Source organism: Crinia signifera, chromosome 19 (assembly GCF_055691185.1).
Source record: "Crinia signifera chromosome 19, ASM5569118v1, whole genome shotgun sequence".
NCBI lineage: Eukaryota > Metazoa > Chordata > Amphibia > Anura > Myobatrachidae > Crinia > Crinia signifera.
The window spans coordinates 11,410,082-11,426,916 of record NC_139226.1 but is presented as its reverse complement, the minus strand read 5'-3'; the positions used below and the strand labels follow the sequence as shown (position 1 = coordinate 11,426,916).

Genomic DNA, 16,835 nt, shown 5'->3' with positions numbered 1-16,835 from the left:
CATACTTCCTACATTGCTGCCCCCTCCTCCTTGCACTCTGTTGTGGGTGGCAAAGGGGAGGGTGCAGAGGACCTCCAGGAAAAGCAGGGGTCTTGGCCACCTTCGGGGGGGGGGGGGGGGGGGGGGTCACAGGGATTAGATGACCACATGATCTAAAAAAAAATTGGGTGTGGGGGGGGGGGGGAGTAGGTTGAAGTTTTGCCTAGGGTGCTGAGAGGCCTTGCACCGGCCCTGCGTGTGGTCATAAACAAGATGTGCCCCCTCTCCCCTTAAGTAAAAATAGAAACTACTTAAAAATGGGTTTGAGCAATCCAAAGTCACTGTAAACCCATGACCTCCCCTGGACCATAGTTTAGTCAGTGTATCAATAATCATCCACTGTGCGTTCAGGCATGAATTACCCCCTTTATCTCCGTCCCATTTATATTTCACCAAGGCTCGAGCATGGATTATACAAACTGTACAAGCTGCACATTGGCACGTGTTATATAAGCTGCACACCTGCATTTGGTTTGAATGACCCCCAATGTTTTGTGTTTGATAAAATCACAACACAAACATCTCACTGCGCCGGGAAAAGAACATCATCAAATTAAAATCATTAGGACTTTCTATAAAACCATTTGTTTCCGGCTGCAAATGAGCGCTTCAGAATAAAATGAAAAGTGGGTAATTATCTCATTACTAATTAGCAGACAATGATAATACGTACAGGATCTGCATGGTCTGGGAAGGAGAGAAGCTGTCGGGTGGGATGCTGGTGAATCCACATCTTAGGAAGGAGCTGGAAGAGAAATAATTAGGAGAGTTACTGAACTGTGTAACAGGAACCTGCACATGTTACTGCTCATACCAGGGCCGGTGCAAGGCACCGGAGCGCCCCAGGCGAGTCGGGCTAGTGTGAAAACTCTGGCAGCACGCTGATTGGCTGAGATCAGCGTGCGCCGTGCTGCCAGAGTTTTCACACTAGAAGCGCTTCCGCATAGCCCGGCGGATAGCGCTCGTGATTTTTAATAGACTGCAGGGACCCCCGCTGCCTCCGCCGCCAGATTGAAATAGACAGCGCCGGTAGGACAGGTACCCGGGCGGCATTTTCCGCCCTCCAGTGGCCGGCGCCCTAGGCAAATGCCTAGGTTTGCCTAGTGGTGGCGCCGGCCCTGGCTCATACCTGTCCCTGTTAGTCGTGTCATCTACACGTGTCGGCAGCAGCCATACTGCGAGTGGGAAAATACACTAGGATGTAGGACACTAAGGAGCATATTTATGAATTATTATTTGTGGAATAACCCCCCAAAACACACACTTTCAGGTAAGGGTGGCTTTCAGGGCTAGGTCACCCCTTGGGCACAACATGTCTGAGCACTCTCAGAAAATGGGGCAACACTAAAGTATCAGATTTGCTTCGCACTCTCTCTCTACCTCTCTCTCTCATAGGCTTCCTTACCACCTCTCTCTCTTCTCAAACAGGCTCCCCTCCCTTTTTTTCTTTCTCTCTTCCACCCTCTGTCTCTCTTCCTACCCTACCCCCTCTCACTCCCTGGCGCTCTTACCCTCTCTCTTCCCCTATGTCCTGCTCTCTCTCTGACTCCACCCTCTCTCTCCCCATCCTCTCTCTTTCTCTATCTATGCTTCCCTCTCCCTCTGCCCCCCCCCCCCCCCCCCCCCATCTTCTCTCTGGCGCCCAACCTCTCTCTCGCCCTTCTCTCTATCTCTCCATCTCTCTACCACCACAACCTCAATCTTTCCATCTCTCTCTTTGTTCTCTTTCTCTCTCTCCCCCTATATACCCCCAACCCTCACTCTCTCCATCTATCTCTCCTCTTTCTTTAGCCCTTCTCTTCCCTTCCCATTTTATCCCTCTCTTGCCCCCTCTCTCTCCCTCCCTCTACTATTCTCGCACCCCACCCCCTTTCTCTCTGCCCTGGACACTCTCTTTTTCAACCTTTTTAATTGTGGCACACTAAACAAAATTTTAAAATTGCCAAGGCACACCATGAGATCCCCACAGGGCAAAACACATTGGCCCCCACAGGAAAAAAGCAAACCTATTGGCCCTCATATAAAAAAACACACTGGTCCCCACAGGTAACAAAAATAAAATACATTGGCCCTTTACATGAAAAGAAGACCCCAGTAAATAACAGTTGAACTGGTGGTGGCTGTAAATGGGTTTGGGCATCTCTAGATCTGGGGGCACACTTGAGAACAGCTCAAGGCACACTAGTGTGCCACGGCACAGTGGTTGAAAAACACTGTTCTAGATACTGTCTCTATCTTCCTGACACTGTCTCTCCCTCCCTGACACTTTCTCTCTCCCTAAAACAATCTTTCTCCCTGATTCTATCTCTCTCTTCCTTACATGGTCTGTTTTCTCCATCTCTCTTTTTCTTACACAATTCTCGCTCTCATTCTCTCTCCCTTGGTACTGTCCTTCTCTCTGACAATGTTTCTCTCCCCATTCACTTCCCACCCCCCACTATCTCTCTCCTTGAAATTGCCCCTTGTTCTCTCTCTCTCTCCCTGATGCTGCCTCTCTTTCACCCTGGTCCCTGGATACCTCCACATTTCACTCTCTCTCCCTCTCTTTGTTACTTCTCTCTCTGCAAAGAGTGCTTAACCCCTGGCAATGAGCATGTAACCCCTGGCAACAATAAATAAACCCCTGGCAACAAACACACTAGTTAAAACAATTATATATTGGGGGGGGGCACCAGAGCAATGATAATGGCTGTTAAGGCTGCAAGACCACGCCTCCTACTCACAAGGGCCCACCCCTTTGTCATCCTCCCACACCAGGAGTCAGGGATGGTTGGGACACCACTAAATTCATCTGATTTGCAATGTAAAGTGATTCTGTGACCCCTCCGTCATCTATATTATAGAAGGACAATGGCAGAAAGCGTATGCGGGTACAAACAGCTGACAAACTGCATAATCCTGCCCTGAGATCAGAGCCGAATTTCCCATTAGGCACGTGAGGCACCGGCCTAGGGGCGGCACATGTTTGGGGGCGGCACTTGGATGCCTGTGATAGTACTGTCAGCCCAAAATGTACCAATAACTGCAAAATATCCACTGTACTGTACTATATTCCATCTTAAATAGAGTGTAAATGGATAGGACATGCAGATACTGCCCCTATAAACTGTCCTACTTAGTAAACATTATTGTTGTGCCTAGGGGCGCCCTCATCCTTAAATCCGCCCCTGCCTGAGATAGCAGCGCTGTCAAGTACAATTTATAAGATAAAGGTGACTTCTCATCTTGCGCTACTTATTTTCCCCACAGATAGTAGTTACCATGGTGATGGAAGTATTGGGATATGACTGTATCTCTTTGAAGTGATACCTTTTGTCTAATGCCTTTGTCTATTTTACACACATTTGAGTTCCTCACCCACTTATCTCTTATTACATGGAGGCGGGCGGGTAACGTTCGGAGAATGTGCAGAACGATGTGTCAGCTAATAGCGCCTGCACATCGCGGGTGTCACACGAGTAATCGCTTCCCGGCACGTTACACCTTCTGCAAGTGTTATAGGCCGACAGATCATCGCATGATTGTTCTTTACATCTCCACTCATCAGACACAAGCCCAAACTGAAGTAGGGATGGCCACCAACCATCGATGACTCGAAACATGCCCGATGTTGAATACTTTTGCCATCAATGAGGGAGAACTAGATGGTTTCCCTCCGTCGATTGCACAGCAAAACCGATGTCTTGCTCTTGCTTCAAAGTGCCAGGACACAGAGCATAGCTCCTCCCCCTGACACCCGTGAAGCCCCGCTCCCATGTTTTGATTGTCCGACAGGCCTATCAGTCAAAGGAATGGATGACCATCGATAGGTAAAAAGGTACTTGTTTCCTAGAACGGCCACAATCGCGGCCATCGTGTACCTTTAAGTTAAGGTACACGATGGCCGCGATGGACCCGATTTCCTTTGAAATCAGGTCCATTTTGCCGGCAAAGGGAAAATTGTGGGCATTGCGTCGGTCGGGACCATTAACATTGGCCCCGACGCGACCGATGCGATGCCCCCGATTTTGCCATAGGCTTCAATGTTAAAATATTTTTTAACATTGAAATCGGGAGCATCGCGTCGGTCTTGTGCCATTATAATGGCACAAGATGAGATGGACTTGATAAAGTCCATCTCACATAGTAAAAAATGTGAAATGGGCCAATATGACCCATTTCACATTAGATATGGCCCCGTCGTCACCCCACTATTGACGTGAACCTGAAGCGTGGCGAGCGCAGCGAGCCCCGCATGGGGACGCGTATACCTGTGAAGTTATACAAGTCCCCTCACGGGGCTCGGTGGCTCGCTGCGCTTGCCACACTATATATTCTCTACTCCACGCCGACGTGGATAGTAGGGGTATGAAAAGGTCGGAGGACGTGTACCGCCACCCCTCGCGGGCTCGCTGCGCTCGCCACGCTTCGTCAATCGTGGGGTGGGGTTTACGCTGACAAATTGGGGGTCTAGGGAACATTTTACATCGAATCCAATGTAAAATGTTGTCCCAGGAATAAAAAAATATGGTCGGTTGCGTCGGTCGCATCGCATGCGACCAAATCGCATGCGATGTGATCGACGCGACTTTTCCGACACGACCACCCCGATGGAAATCGGTGTGGCCGTGCTAGGAAACAAGTACCGGTAAAAACATTGATGGTCATCCATTGCACAGTTTAACACTATCAATGGTCACTTGCACTATTGCCATCGATGGCAGCCATAGACAGATAGACAGGTGTGGATGGAAAGGACTATGGTGTATTGGTCGACATCAAAAGGTCGACATTAACAAAATGTCATCATGCAAAAAGTTGACTTTGACAAAAGGATGACAACAATGAAAAGGGTGAGGGTGTGGATCGTTAGTGTCTAGGTCGACAGAATAGGTTGGCCACACTTGGTCGACAGGTAGAAGGTTGACACATGGAAGGTCGTCATCGTCAAAATGTTGATACAAGCAGAGTGTCAACATAGGAACATTCGACATGGGGAAGGTCAACATCAGTTTTTCATATTTTTATGATATCAGTATCGACAAAGGTCAACATGGACCCGTATTTGTGTACTGTGGCCCCTCACTTCGGGCACTGTGCCTCACTGCGTTTGGCACACTCTTATATTCTCCCTCTGTGCCCACGGTATACGGTCACTAGGTCGACCAAGTCTACAACTGAAGGTCTAGAGGCCTTAGGACGGTCGACACCCTCAAATGGTCAACATGGCTTTAGGTCGACACTGTCACTAGGTCGACACTAGCATTAGATTGACATGGGGAAGGTGGTCAGTAAGAATACAATAGTGTGCTGAGGGTAGCAGGGCACCCTGCCCGAAGCAAGGGGCCTCAATACGCAAAGTCAAACCAGTTTGGTTTTGCCATGTAAACGATTGGCGCTTTAAAAAACTGGAGTTTTCTTACCAAATCTCTCACTTTATGATTCTCTCACCCTATTACATTTCACCTTTGGAGAGAGATAAAGTGGAGAGAGATACAGTACCTACCAATCATCTCCTAACATGTTACAGGATGTTTGGACAATGGCAGTTAGGGGCAGGTTGGCTGGTACTTTGGGCCCGACCTGATGACACGGCTGCATGATAGAACTTCTGGGTTTATGATCCGGAGTTCTAGGTGCACATGCGTCTAGTGGCGCATGCAGAGCCCAGAGAATTGTATAGGGCAACGCAACCGCATTAAAAGCACCGGAATTCATGAACTTGGGGCCTTATTCTGGTTCACTCCTTCTGGAAAATTCCTTCGTAGATGGACAAAACCATGTGCACTGCAGGGGGGCAGATGTAAAATGTGCAGAGAAGAATTAGATTTGGGTGAGTTATTTTGTTTCTGTGCAGGGAAAATACTGACTGCTCTATTTTTACACCGCAATATAGATCTCAGTTTGAAGTAAAACCCCACCCAAATCTAAAGTCAGCCATAAATCTACAGATCGATTGTCAGATTGGGCTGGTTGGAACAAAATCCTGGTAATGGATGAGAGCAGATGACAGTTGAAGACATTTGCTTTGAAATCCTGAAAACTGTCATTCAGATACTACCAGGATTCTGTTCCAATCAGCCCGATCTGACGATCGATCTGTATATGTATGGCCAGCTTTACTCTCTCTGCACATGTTACATATGCCCTCCTGCAGAGCACATGGTTTTGTCGTCGTCCCCCCCGAAGAATAAGAATGGCGTCAGTCAGTTCTTACATGGAGATGATATCCATGGAGTATGTTTTGGGGATGTAGTTTGATCCATCACACAGGACATTATCCACGGTGCAGTTACAGGATGCTGGACACTTCCACTTGGGGGGTCTCCCAGCCCGCATCAGACACGAGGGAATGAGACCCAAGGCCATGATGACTCCGAATGACAGACAGATGGACAGTCCCATTGTTCTTGCGTCTGCAGTGACGTCTGTTGTTTGTCAGTTTACTTTGTACATGTTTCCTTCTTACCATCTCATCCTTTATTGTACATCAGTGTCCCCTTCTCTGCCTCTCTAGTGTGTGACACCTGCTATTTCCCTGCCCCTCACAGTCACCCCTCCGATCTATCTGCACCCCAACTCCATAGTCTGTCTGAGGTGTCCTCTCTCCGGTCTTCTTTCTCCGCCCCTTTGCGGGTGGTGTTACTATCCCTGAACGTCGTTGAATTTCCTTTTCTTTTTTACGTCCTTCTTTCCGTATGCAGAGGTTCTCATTCTGTAAATAGTAACAAATATATCATGAACTATCATAATACAGTAAATAGAAACCACATATATTGTATGGGGTGGGGTAATAGTCTGGGTGATGGCCGGAACGGTCCAGACGCTGGAGCACTGGGCCGGCACCCTGCATGGGGAGCTCTCTGTAGGGATGGCCATTGACCATTGATAATTCATTATCATCAATGGTTTATGACCTTTGTAGAATACTTTTGCCATCGATGGGGAGAATCAGATGTTTCACTCCATCGATGGCTCAGAAATATATTTTTTTTTCTCCCAAGGGTCACATAGCTTAGCTGCACCACAGTCAAAGAATAGCGATGGCCATCGATTGGTAAAACCATCAATGATCATAAATCACATATCATGCAACCATCGATGGTGATCCCTAGCTCTCTGTGCATGTCCCCATGTAGGACACACATCAAATGTTGCAGGTAGATGTGCAGCCCCCTCACTGACCAATCGGGAAGGAAGAAGGGAGCAGAATGGCCGCAACGGTCCGATCTTTAAAAAACAGAGACCTTTGACACTGCCGTGCTCCCTGCGCTTGTCCCCATGTATGTGACAACTGTCACACAGCAGCAGTGCAGGTTGACGTTCACAGAGAGCTCCGCAGTGCCAGAGGTTGCTACAGACAGCTGGTCTCGGATATCTGCTACAACATCCCCTAACACTGCTCAAAAAATGATAGAGGGGTAGATGTATGAAGCAGTGATAACTAAGGGAGGAGAAGTGATAAAGTGCCTGGTACTTTATCACCGGCCAATCAGCTCCTAACTGTCCATTTTTAAACCCAGCCTGTAACTTAACAGTCAGGAGCTGAAACGGGGGTTTTACCGCATTTTCCTATGTACCATTACCCTTCCGCCCCGTCTCCGCCGGGCAGGGTATCGCCACCCTCTGGGTGGCGATACCCTATAGAAGCCTATGGGCTTCTATCGCTACCCGCCGCCCGCCGTCCACGATACCCTCCCTCCCGTCCTCCATCGATCTCCTCCTCCCCCAGCAGGTGTCACAGCCGGGAGGACATCCGGCTGCAGGGGGGAGGAGGAGACGCAGGGGGACACTGCCAGCCGCTTGGATGTGACGGAGCCCCCCGTAAACCACATTACAGGTATCGTGGGGGTCTCCGTCACCGCACCCCGATGCTAGCCGCATATGTTAGTACATGGGCGACGAGGGGCGGCAATGTATATTAATACATCCTGCCCGAAACCCTTCTTAGATGGACGTGCACTGCAGGTGGGGAAGATGTAACATGTATAGAGAGAGAATTAGATATGGTGAGTTATTTTATTTCTGTGCAGGGTAAATACTGGCTGCATTATTTTTACACTGCAATATACTGTAAATCTCACTTTGAAGTAAAACCCCACCCAAATCTAATTCTATCTGCACAGTTTACATCTGCCCCACCTGCAGTGCACATGGTTTTGTCCATCTAAGAAGGATTTTGTCAGAAAGAGTGAGCTAGAATAAGGGCCTTAGTTGCTCCCAGCCATATGCGTTCTTGTTACGTTTTTGTTGTTCTAGTGATCATTTATCTGTCCTGTCTCTTTGGTCTCTCGTACAGTATTTATAAATAGCGTAATACAACTTTCAAAAGGGAAAATGCGGCATTCGCTACCCATAGGGGGACTGGCATCATTTACATTGACCTTGGCATGTCGACCATTAGTGTTTTCGACCTTTTTCACTGCCGACTTAATACATGTTGACCAATCCTCTGGCTTCTGTGAACCGTAATCGACTTCTAGTTATAATCTGTGTCTTCTGAGGATTCTGCATTACTGGATCACACGAGGTTTTAATATATTCTTATATAATACATCTCTTGTGACTCTTCCAAATTCTGTGAGATCGTTAAGTTTTAAATAGCTAATCTGCATAATGAGACCATTGTGTCTCGCGGAAGCGGCCAGTTTGTACGCAGAGCTAACACTGCAACGCTACACGGATATAACTGCTGTCAGCAAATGACCTCAGTGGGGCTCATTCACTAACATAGCATTCACGCCTCCTCCCTCTATTCTTACAATTATGTAGAACAAATTGTAGTACTGGCTCTGGATAGATTTCGCAAAATTGTGTGTCATTTATTTTACATTGACAAAATGTCGACGTGCGAAAAGGTCGACGTGAGTTTTTCACAATTTTTGAATTGACTTTTTTAACTTGATCATACTTTATCATCCAACGTGGACTGTGAATGGTAAAGTATGCCAAGCGCAGTGGACGCGAAGCACGGTGAGCGAAAACACTAATTGGGGATCCACCTGCTCAGGAGCCAACATTGACGTATAAAATGTGAAAATGTCATATTGACCTTCTTATGTGTCGACCTTTTCCCTTGTTGTCGACAAGTTGCCATGGCAACCAATCAGCTTCAACCTCTCGTTTTATAGAATGTGCTTGATAAATGTAATTTCTCCAACCCAGCCTGTAACATGGCAGTTAGCAGCTGGGTGGCTAGTACTTTAACTCTGTCCACTTAAAAAATGACGGTGTGTTGTTCTGGTAGTTTATCGCTCTTTACTTTATCACCCTTCGAGGCCTAATACATGGACCCCGGGAAGGTTTTAGATGTTACAAATGTGCAATAAGAGGCTATAATTACACGGGATGATTCCCATACACTGCACTCGCCTGGGGCAGAGGAAACCATGGCTCGGTTTAAACAGGATTAATGCTATTACGGCCGTGAGTGTCACGCTGCATATTCGTGACAAACCAGCCATTATCCTCTGTCTCCCTAGGGGGGATGTACAGTACATAGCCTTGTAGAGAGATGAAGTGCCAGCCAATCAGCTCCTAAATGCCATGTTACAAGCTGCGTTTGAAAAATGTCAGTTATGGGTTGATATGCTGGAACTTTGGAGGTTATTCTGATCGGTGCGGCCAAACGTGCGTACGTTCGCAATTAACGTACGCTAGCCGCACGCGGCCGTTGGGGTTAAGTCCACCCACAACTCTGCCGCATACGTACGGCCAGAAACAACGTAGAAGGGGAGTGGCGTACTAATGAGCGTACGCCAACGTACACGGACGGGCCAGCCCTTACACTCCGACAACTGGCGTACAACAGAGCGTACGCCGCCGTTTACGGACGTCTCTCGTCCGTCTTCCCACCGCCTTCTTGCGGAGATCTGAGCGTACGCCAGCTTGCACGGACGGGTCCCTATTGTTTTCAATAGAAAAGTCAGCTTATGTCACCGCTCGTGAGAGTGAGCGTACGTCCGTGTACGCTGACATACCCTTCATATATATGGACCTGCAAATGTTGCCTTTCAACTATAATTATGAAAATTAATTAATTGATTGAATTAATTAATGTGCAAAATAGTGGCCATGGGATTAAAACATTGCTGAAACATCCTTTGTAGGTGTTAGATGTGGTTTATGTTATTGTATCATACATACAAAACCTATGTTTGTATTAGAGTGAACACGTCGACACATGTCGACTTGTGTCGATTGAGTGTGCTACTGTGTAAAGTCTATGAAAGCACGTAGTGAATGTGTCTACCTGTTTAGCAAATACCTACCTTAGCATATATAAGCAGGTCTTACAAAGATTCTTACCTCAATTTAAACAAACCTTTAAATGTAGAGAAGTATAGAAAGATAAGCTTCCAATGTGTTTGAGTGCTGTGTGTGGCTTGCAGGTAGTGAAATCATGGTTTGGACTTAATAGACTGCAGCATTGCTTATTACATTCAGGTGTATGTGTTTGGTAGTAATCCGCGTAAATTAGCTAACCAAGGCGCACGCTGGCATGCGGTATCTGTAGGGGTGGTTTGAGATGGCGGTTGGCGGCCGCCTGTTTTGTGTCCGAAATGAACGGTGCTTTAGTCGATCGTGCGGTAGTAGCACCGCTCATTTTTGGTGCACACCCCCGTGTACGCCCATATTTACGCCCATTTTCCCTCATTATTTCGGCCGCTCCCCTCATCACGCCCCTATGCCGCCCCCAATGCCCGTACACTCGCGTACAGGTTTTTTCGCACGTAGAGACCCGTCCGTAAGCGTTGTGGAGTGTTCGCGCCTGCGCATTAGCGAATGTACGCATGCGCAGATCATTAAAAACCCCGGGACGTGCGCGTACGGCCCGGCCGCTCCAACCAGAATAAGGCCCCGTGTCTTTCTCCTCTTTATCCCTCTCCAAAGGGTTAGTACATCTGCCATGTCTGCTCTGTGCCATCTCTGTCATGTATAATAATATCTGACATATTCTACTTACCTACCCACCCAACGCAGTGGGCGGCTCCCAATTTTTCCTGGTTCCCCCCCTTCCCGCATCCCTGGAAGCAAATAGAAGCGAGTAACTCTGAAATGGACAAGCCATGCTGTTCTACATTGCCCTACAATGCAGTGCAACATGGTATAGTCCAGGGAACGGTAGAAGGGGTGTAGAAGAACAACCTAATAACAATCCTGGACATTTCTATAAATCTGATTATACACTGGATACTGTATTCATACCTAACACAATACATGGTCTATAGTACAGGCTGTACCAAACAAAAAAAAGATGTATATATATATATATATATATATATATATATATATATATATATGTGGTCAGGAAAAGTTTAAACATCCCATAATAAATCCACAACTATAATAGAACCAGTACAGCACTAAACTCACATTCTTCTACCTCATGGTAAGGCTCCTGTCTCTTCTTCCTGGTAGCTGCTCTCTAGTCAAGTGCACTGATTGTGCACAGTCCCTTACACTGCATGATGTGGTGGACGCTCTAGTAATCATATTATATACCATTGCTATTGTCATACTTTGAGCCACTTGCCAAGAGGGTGGGCATGGGGGGTAGTTTCAAGGCAATCCCCCCCCCCCCCCCCCCCTGCGCCCCCCCTGTGATTACCTATATCTATGAAGGTGGAATCATTTAGTAAACTATTTATTGTCCAAAAAATGATTTTCAAAAAGGCCAAAAATATTCCTTTCCCCAACTAACGTGTGTATTCGAGTTTTCTGCTTAAAGTTCACATTGTAACAATAATAATAAAAAAAAAGCAATCAGTATTTCCACGTGACATAGTCAGCGACACCCCCCCCCCCCCCCACACACACACACACTGCCACTTGGGTCTCTAACAATGTCTCCCAGCGATATAATCTCCCTTTAAGCGTAGTGTAGCTTCTGGTAATCCACACGTGTCAGGAGCGGGCGTGACGTAAGGTTGTGTGGATACATAAATAAAACATTGCAGCAATATTGTCATGATGAGAACAGTACTTACCACAAGAATGGAATCCTGTCTTGTCGTACGCTCCCTGGTCCTGCGTCTCTCCCCACAAAGTTTCTTTTTGTTCCTAGATCCCAATATCTCTCTGCAGCAGCCTCCCCTGTCCCCGTCTTCTTCTCTTCTCCCTAAATGCCCCTCGCGCCCCCTGGCTTGTCCCTCCTTATCTGTACTATTTTTGTGCTCCTGGCTGCCTCTCGCTATAGTGTGTTGGTGGTTCGCAGGCTCTGACACAATGTGTTGTTTGACTGATTCCTTGGGTGGCTCGGAGGGAAGGGCCGGATGGATGATGTGTGTTTCAGCTTGGAACATGCGTGTGCCAATTACTTTCTCCATTTGGCAACGCTTGCGCTTATTGTCTTTTTATTTTTTTAATAAGTCTTCGTTGGGGCTCTTGCAATACTTTGGGCACTTGTGCGCTGCGTGCTTGTCCGCATTGATACATCAAGTACATCTGGACTGGCGCTTGGGTGATAAATCAGCTTTCGGTTAGAGACGCACGGATGGATGGGGGAAGTTTTGCATTTTTGGAAAAGTTGCAGAAGGGTTTAAGTAACCCAATGCATTAATGTCGCCTGAGGGTACAAAAGCTATCCAAGTTCCACTAGAGCTATGTGTGTGCACACGGCTAGTATCCGATACTGCAACTGTGATGTCGCCAAGTCATCTCTACCCTATCTCTATTAGGGATGACCATCGGTTGACTACCCATCGATGGTTACCATTGACAGATAACCTTGATTGCGAAAAAACATTGCTAAGGGAACCATTGATGGTTTCACCCATCGACGGCCACACCTACTTTAATGTTCAATAATTGCAGGCTAATCAGGGTCCAAGGGAGTGGTTTCACAGGTGTCAGGGGGCGGTGCTATGCTCCGTGTTAAAAAAAATGAACGAAAATATTTAATAGCTCTGTATTATCCATGCCGGGAAACATAGAAACACAGAAACATAGAATTTGACGGCAGATAAGAACCACTTGGCCCATCTAGTCTGCCGATTTTTTAAACATGTTACCTCAAACCATATTTGATCCTTATTTTTTTGTAAGGATATCAATATGCAGTGGCATAGCTTTGTTTGGGGTGCCCCCCCGCCATTAATGGGGGGGTGCCCCCCCTCCCCGCCCGTCCGTCCGGCCCCCCGTGCCTCCTCCCCCCATTGCCGCATGCTTACCTGTCCGCGCGTCCCGGCTCCCCTCCTGGCTTCAATAAATTCTATGCAGATGGACCACGATAAAATGGCCGCCCCCATACCGCAGACAGTTTCAGAGAACAGTCTGCTTTATGGGGCGGCCATTTTATCGTGGTCCGTCTCCATAGCATTGATTGAAGCCAGGAGGGGAGCCGGGATGCGCGGACAGGTAAGCATGCGGGGGATGGGGGGCGGGGGGATTACTATAGCACCGCAGCCCCCCCGGCGCCCCCATATGCACAGCGCCCCCCAGCGACTGCGGGGGCTACGGTGCTATAGTTACGCCACTGTCAATATGTCTATCCCAAGCATGTTTAAATTGTACTACTGTATTTGCGTCTACCACCTCTGATGGTAGGATATTCCACTTATCTACTACTCTTTCTGTGAAGTAATTCTTCCTCACATTTCCCCTGAATCTTCCTCCCTCTAGTGTCAGTGCATGTCCTCGTGTTCTGTTGCTCCTCTTCCTGTGAAGAATGTCTCCCACCTGTACCTTGTTAAAGCCCTTGATATATTTGAAAGTTTCTATCATGTCCCCCCTTTCCCTTCTCTGCTCTAAACTATACATATTAAGATCTTTTAGTCTTTCCTGGTACGTTTTGTGATGTAGGCCATGCACCATTTTAGTTGCCCTTCTTTGTACAGTCTCTAATGTATTTATATCCTTCTGGAGATATGGCCTCCAGAACTGAACACAATACTCTAGGTGAGGTCGTACCAATGACCTATACAGTGGCATTATTACTTCTTTCTTTCTACTGCTGATACCTCTCCCTATGCAACCAAGCATCTGACTTGCCTTCTTCATTGCTTTGTTACATTGCCTATCTGCCTTTAAGTCCCCTGAAATAGTGACACCTAGATCCCTCTCTTCCTCAGTAGTTTCCATTATAGTGTCATTTACACTTAATTTAGTCTTTGGATTTTTGAGACCCAAGTGCATGATTTTGCATTTTTTGGCATTAAACTGTAGTTGACATGCTCGTGGCCATTCCTCTGGTCTATCTAGATCAGGGGTAGCCAACTCCAGTCCTAGAGAGCTACTCTACCAACAGTTAACATTTTCCAGGTGTCCTCACTGAATCATAAGTGTAGTAATTAGCTCCACCTGTGGATCATGTATAATGTGTCAGTCAGCAATGAGTGCACCTGTGCAGGGCCGCCAAGAGGGCGGGGGGGGGGGGGGGGCGATACTAATTACCAGGCCCAGGCTTGCTGAAGGGGCCCGGTGAGGGCCCTGGTCTGCCCCCCCCCCCCCTTCCCCTTCCGTCCCTCCCGAGCAGCAGCAGCAGCACACACCTACAGCATGTGCTGTGCTGACACGCCCATGCTGACAGGAGGCTCAGCATGGGCGTCTCACTGACTTCAGACAGTTTTTTCACCCTCCCTTAATATGTTGGGGGCGTGACCTAATCGCGTTAGGTGGCCATGCCTCCCGTGACTAGGCCACACCCCCAAAATTTTACCGGGGCCCCACATACCTCTTGGCGGCCCTGCACCTGTGTCCCAGCTAGGTGATCTAGAAAATGTGAACTGTTGGTAGCTCTCGAGGACTGGAGTTGGCTGCCACTGACCTAGATCATCAATACATTTTTTGACCCCTCCTGGTGTGTCTACCCTCTTGTTATGTCATCTACAAAAAGGCTGGTTCTCCCACATCGATGGTAAAAGTAGATATTATCTGTCATAGACCATCAATGTTTCCAAATCATCGATGGTCAATGGCCATCCCTAATCTCTATGCAAACATACATGGCTGGATTAATGGCCACATCTATAAACCATTCAGAATGGGGTCAGCCATCACTGTGGAGAGCATGTGGAGAGATGGCGCAGGACCACAGTGCTATAATATGTTCTATAGGTTCGGTGATTGGGTGTGTAGAGGCCCCAGTGCATCATTGCTTTGCCCAGGGCTTACAGTTCTGTTAATACATAATTATATCCTCTGTCTTACTGGAGTGTGGAATCTTATGGTGTGGATCATTCGCTGACAGGCGTACAGGAGTGTGGGCTCTGCCATTGAGTTACTGAACAGTAGTGGGGCTGGGTGAGGTGAAAGGCCATTGCAGAGAAAACATGAAAGGACTGGTAAAGAATCCGTGGGTGGAACGTCCACTCCATTCAGGAACCATCTGGCTGTTCCCTGCAGCCGGCAACAGAGGAGACCACAGTAGACGATGATCCGGTGGAGGAACTACGATTAGATCCCACGGGGAGAGGTCACTTGGAAAGGAAATAACCCAAACATTATAACACGACCTCATCAACTTGATTAAAGTTCATTAATTAAATCAGGGACTTAACCAGAAGACAGAGGGGCCTGATTCAAAGGTAAATGCTGCTTTCACTGCTGCTGCGTCATTGCTAGTAATGCCGGTATGTTCCTGAAAAGTGTCAGGGTGTATCGCAATGCGGATGCGGTGCTTAATGCGTCCCACCCAAGGTGCCGTCATGAGAAATCTCTTTGGGCCTTATTCATCAGCCACTAAAATTGCAAAACTGCAACTGATGCCATTGCCTGGGCAAGACCACCCAGCATTAGAAGGCCCAGGGGGAGATTCTCTAAACTAAATGCCAATAACTGGGTTTTTACCGCATTTTGGGATGGGCTTCTAACGCGTCCCCTCGCCGCCCCGCACCGACCCACCGCCGCCCTGCACCGACCCCCCCTCACCGACCCCCCTCACCTGTGTCCTGGCAGCACATAGCTGCGCTGCCTGGACCTGTGACCTCCTCCATGCACTTTACATCCTCTTCCGGGTGCAGGGAGGAGGAGAGCCAGCCCTTCTCCCCCCCCCCCCCTGCAGCAGAAGCTCCAGGCCAGGTAAGAGAGGGAGGGGGGAGCCACCGGGAGCCGCTGCTCATAGCCGGCTCAACGCAAAAGACAGCTAACGCAAGAGCTGTCTTTTGTCATAATTATCACATATGTTAGATTATATGCGATAATTATGTTTCCAGTAGCCGGCGATGGGCGGCGGTAAGGAAGTGCGGATGTAAGAGCACCCCCCCCCCCCAGCCTGCTGCCTCGCGATACCATGAAGGTTGGCAATGCCTGGCTGCTAAGGCAGGCATTCCACCGTGATCTTTCCATTCTCATCGGCCGCGTGCGACATCGTGCAACTGCACTAAAAACAGTCCGGGCGCGACTGTGTTGTCCTGACCACTTCCACAAAATGCCACATGACCGCCGTCTGCCGCTGTCAGTCGTAGTCCAATCGCATCCTTCCGTCCGTTTGCGATCTTTGGACTTCTGTGTCCAATGCCCTGAGCAAGTAATGAAGGGGCTCATTTATTAATGAGTGATAAATCTCGTTGTGAATGATAACTCATGTATGATAAATGGTGCTCCACCCAATCAGCTCCCCACTGCCAAATGTTTGAAAATTACAGTTGGGAGCGGATTGGCTAGAGCACCATTTATCATACATAATGCGTTTCATCACTTAGCATTGACACACGGGCCCCTAACTGTACTGTAAACAGGTAATTTGAATTAATACCAGAGACAGAGAGGATATAAAACCTTAATACTCTGAGAGGGGAACGTATCTACTGGGTTAATCCCGCCGCTTCCTATTCTGTTCTTGCATAATGTGCCCTTTGTGTCCCCCTCCTTTTTGC

At 47.9% G+C, this 16,835-nt stretch overlaps 1 protein-coding gene across 2 annotated transcripts in view; it reads right to left on the bottom strand.

The window, feature by feature from the left end:
- The window catches only part of LOC146042110 (leucine-rich glioma-inactivated protein 1-like), a 33,389-nt gene extending 17,457 nt beyond the window's left edge, over positions 1 to 15,932 (bottom strand). The window contains exons 1-3 of one of the 2 annotated variants that reach the window (XM_083162034.1): positions 15,902 to 15,932; positions 6,236 to 6,733; positions 713 to 784 (exon numbers count right to left, since the gene is read on the bottom strand). In XM_083162034.1, the coding sequence (XP_083018160.1) occupies positions 713 to 784; positions 6,236 to 6,423 (260 nt within the window). In that variant the 5' untranslated portion in view covers positions 6,424 to 6,733; positions 15,902 to 15,932. Of the gene's footprint in view, positions 1 to 712; positions 785 to 6,235; positions 6,734 to 12,008; positions 13,049 to 15,901 lie in introns of those variants that run through there. The other variant, XM_083162033.1, reaches the window with a different exon arrangement.
- Positions 15,933 to 16,835: the final 903 nt, after the last annotated feature.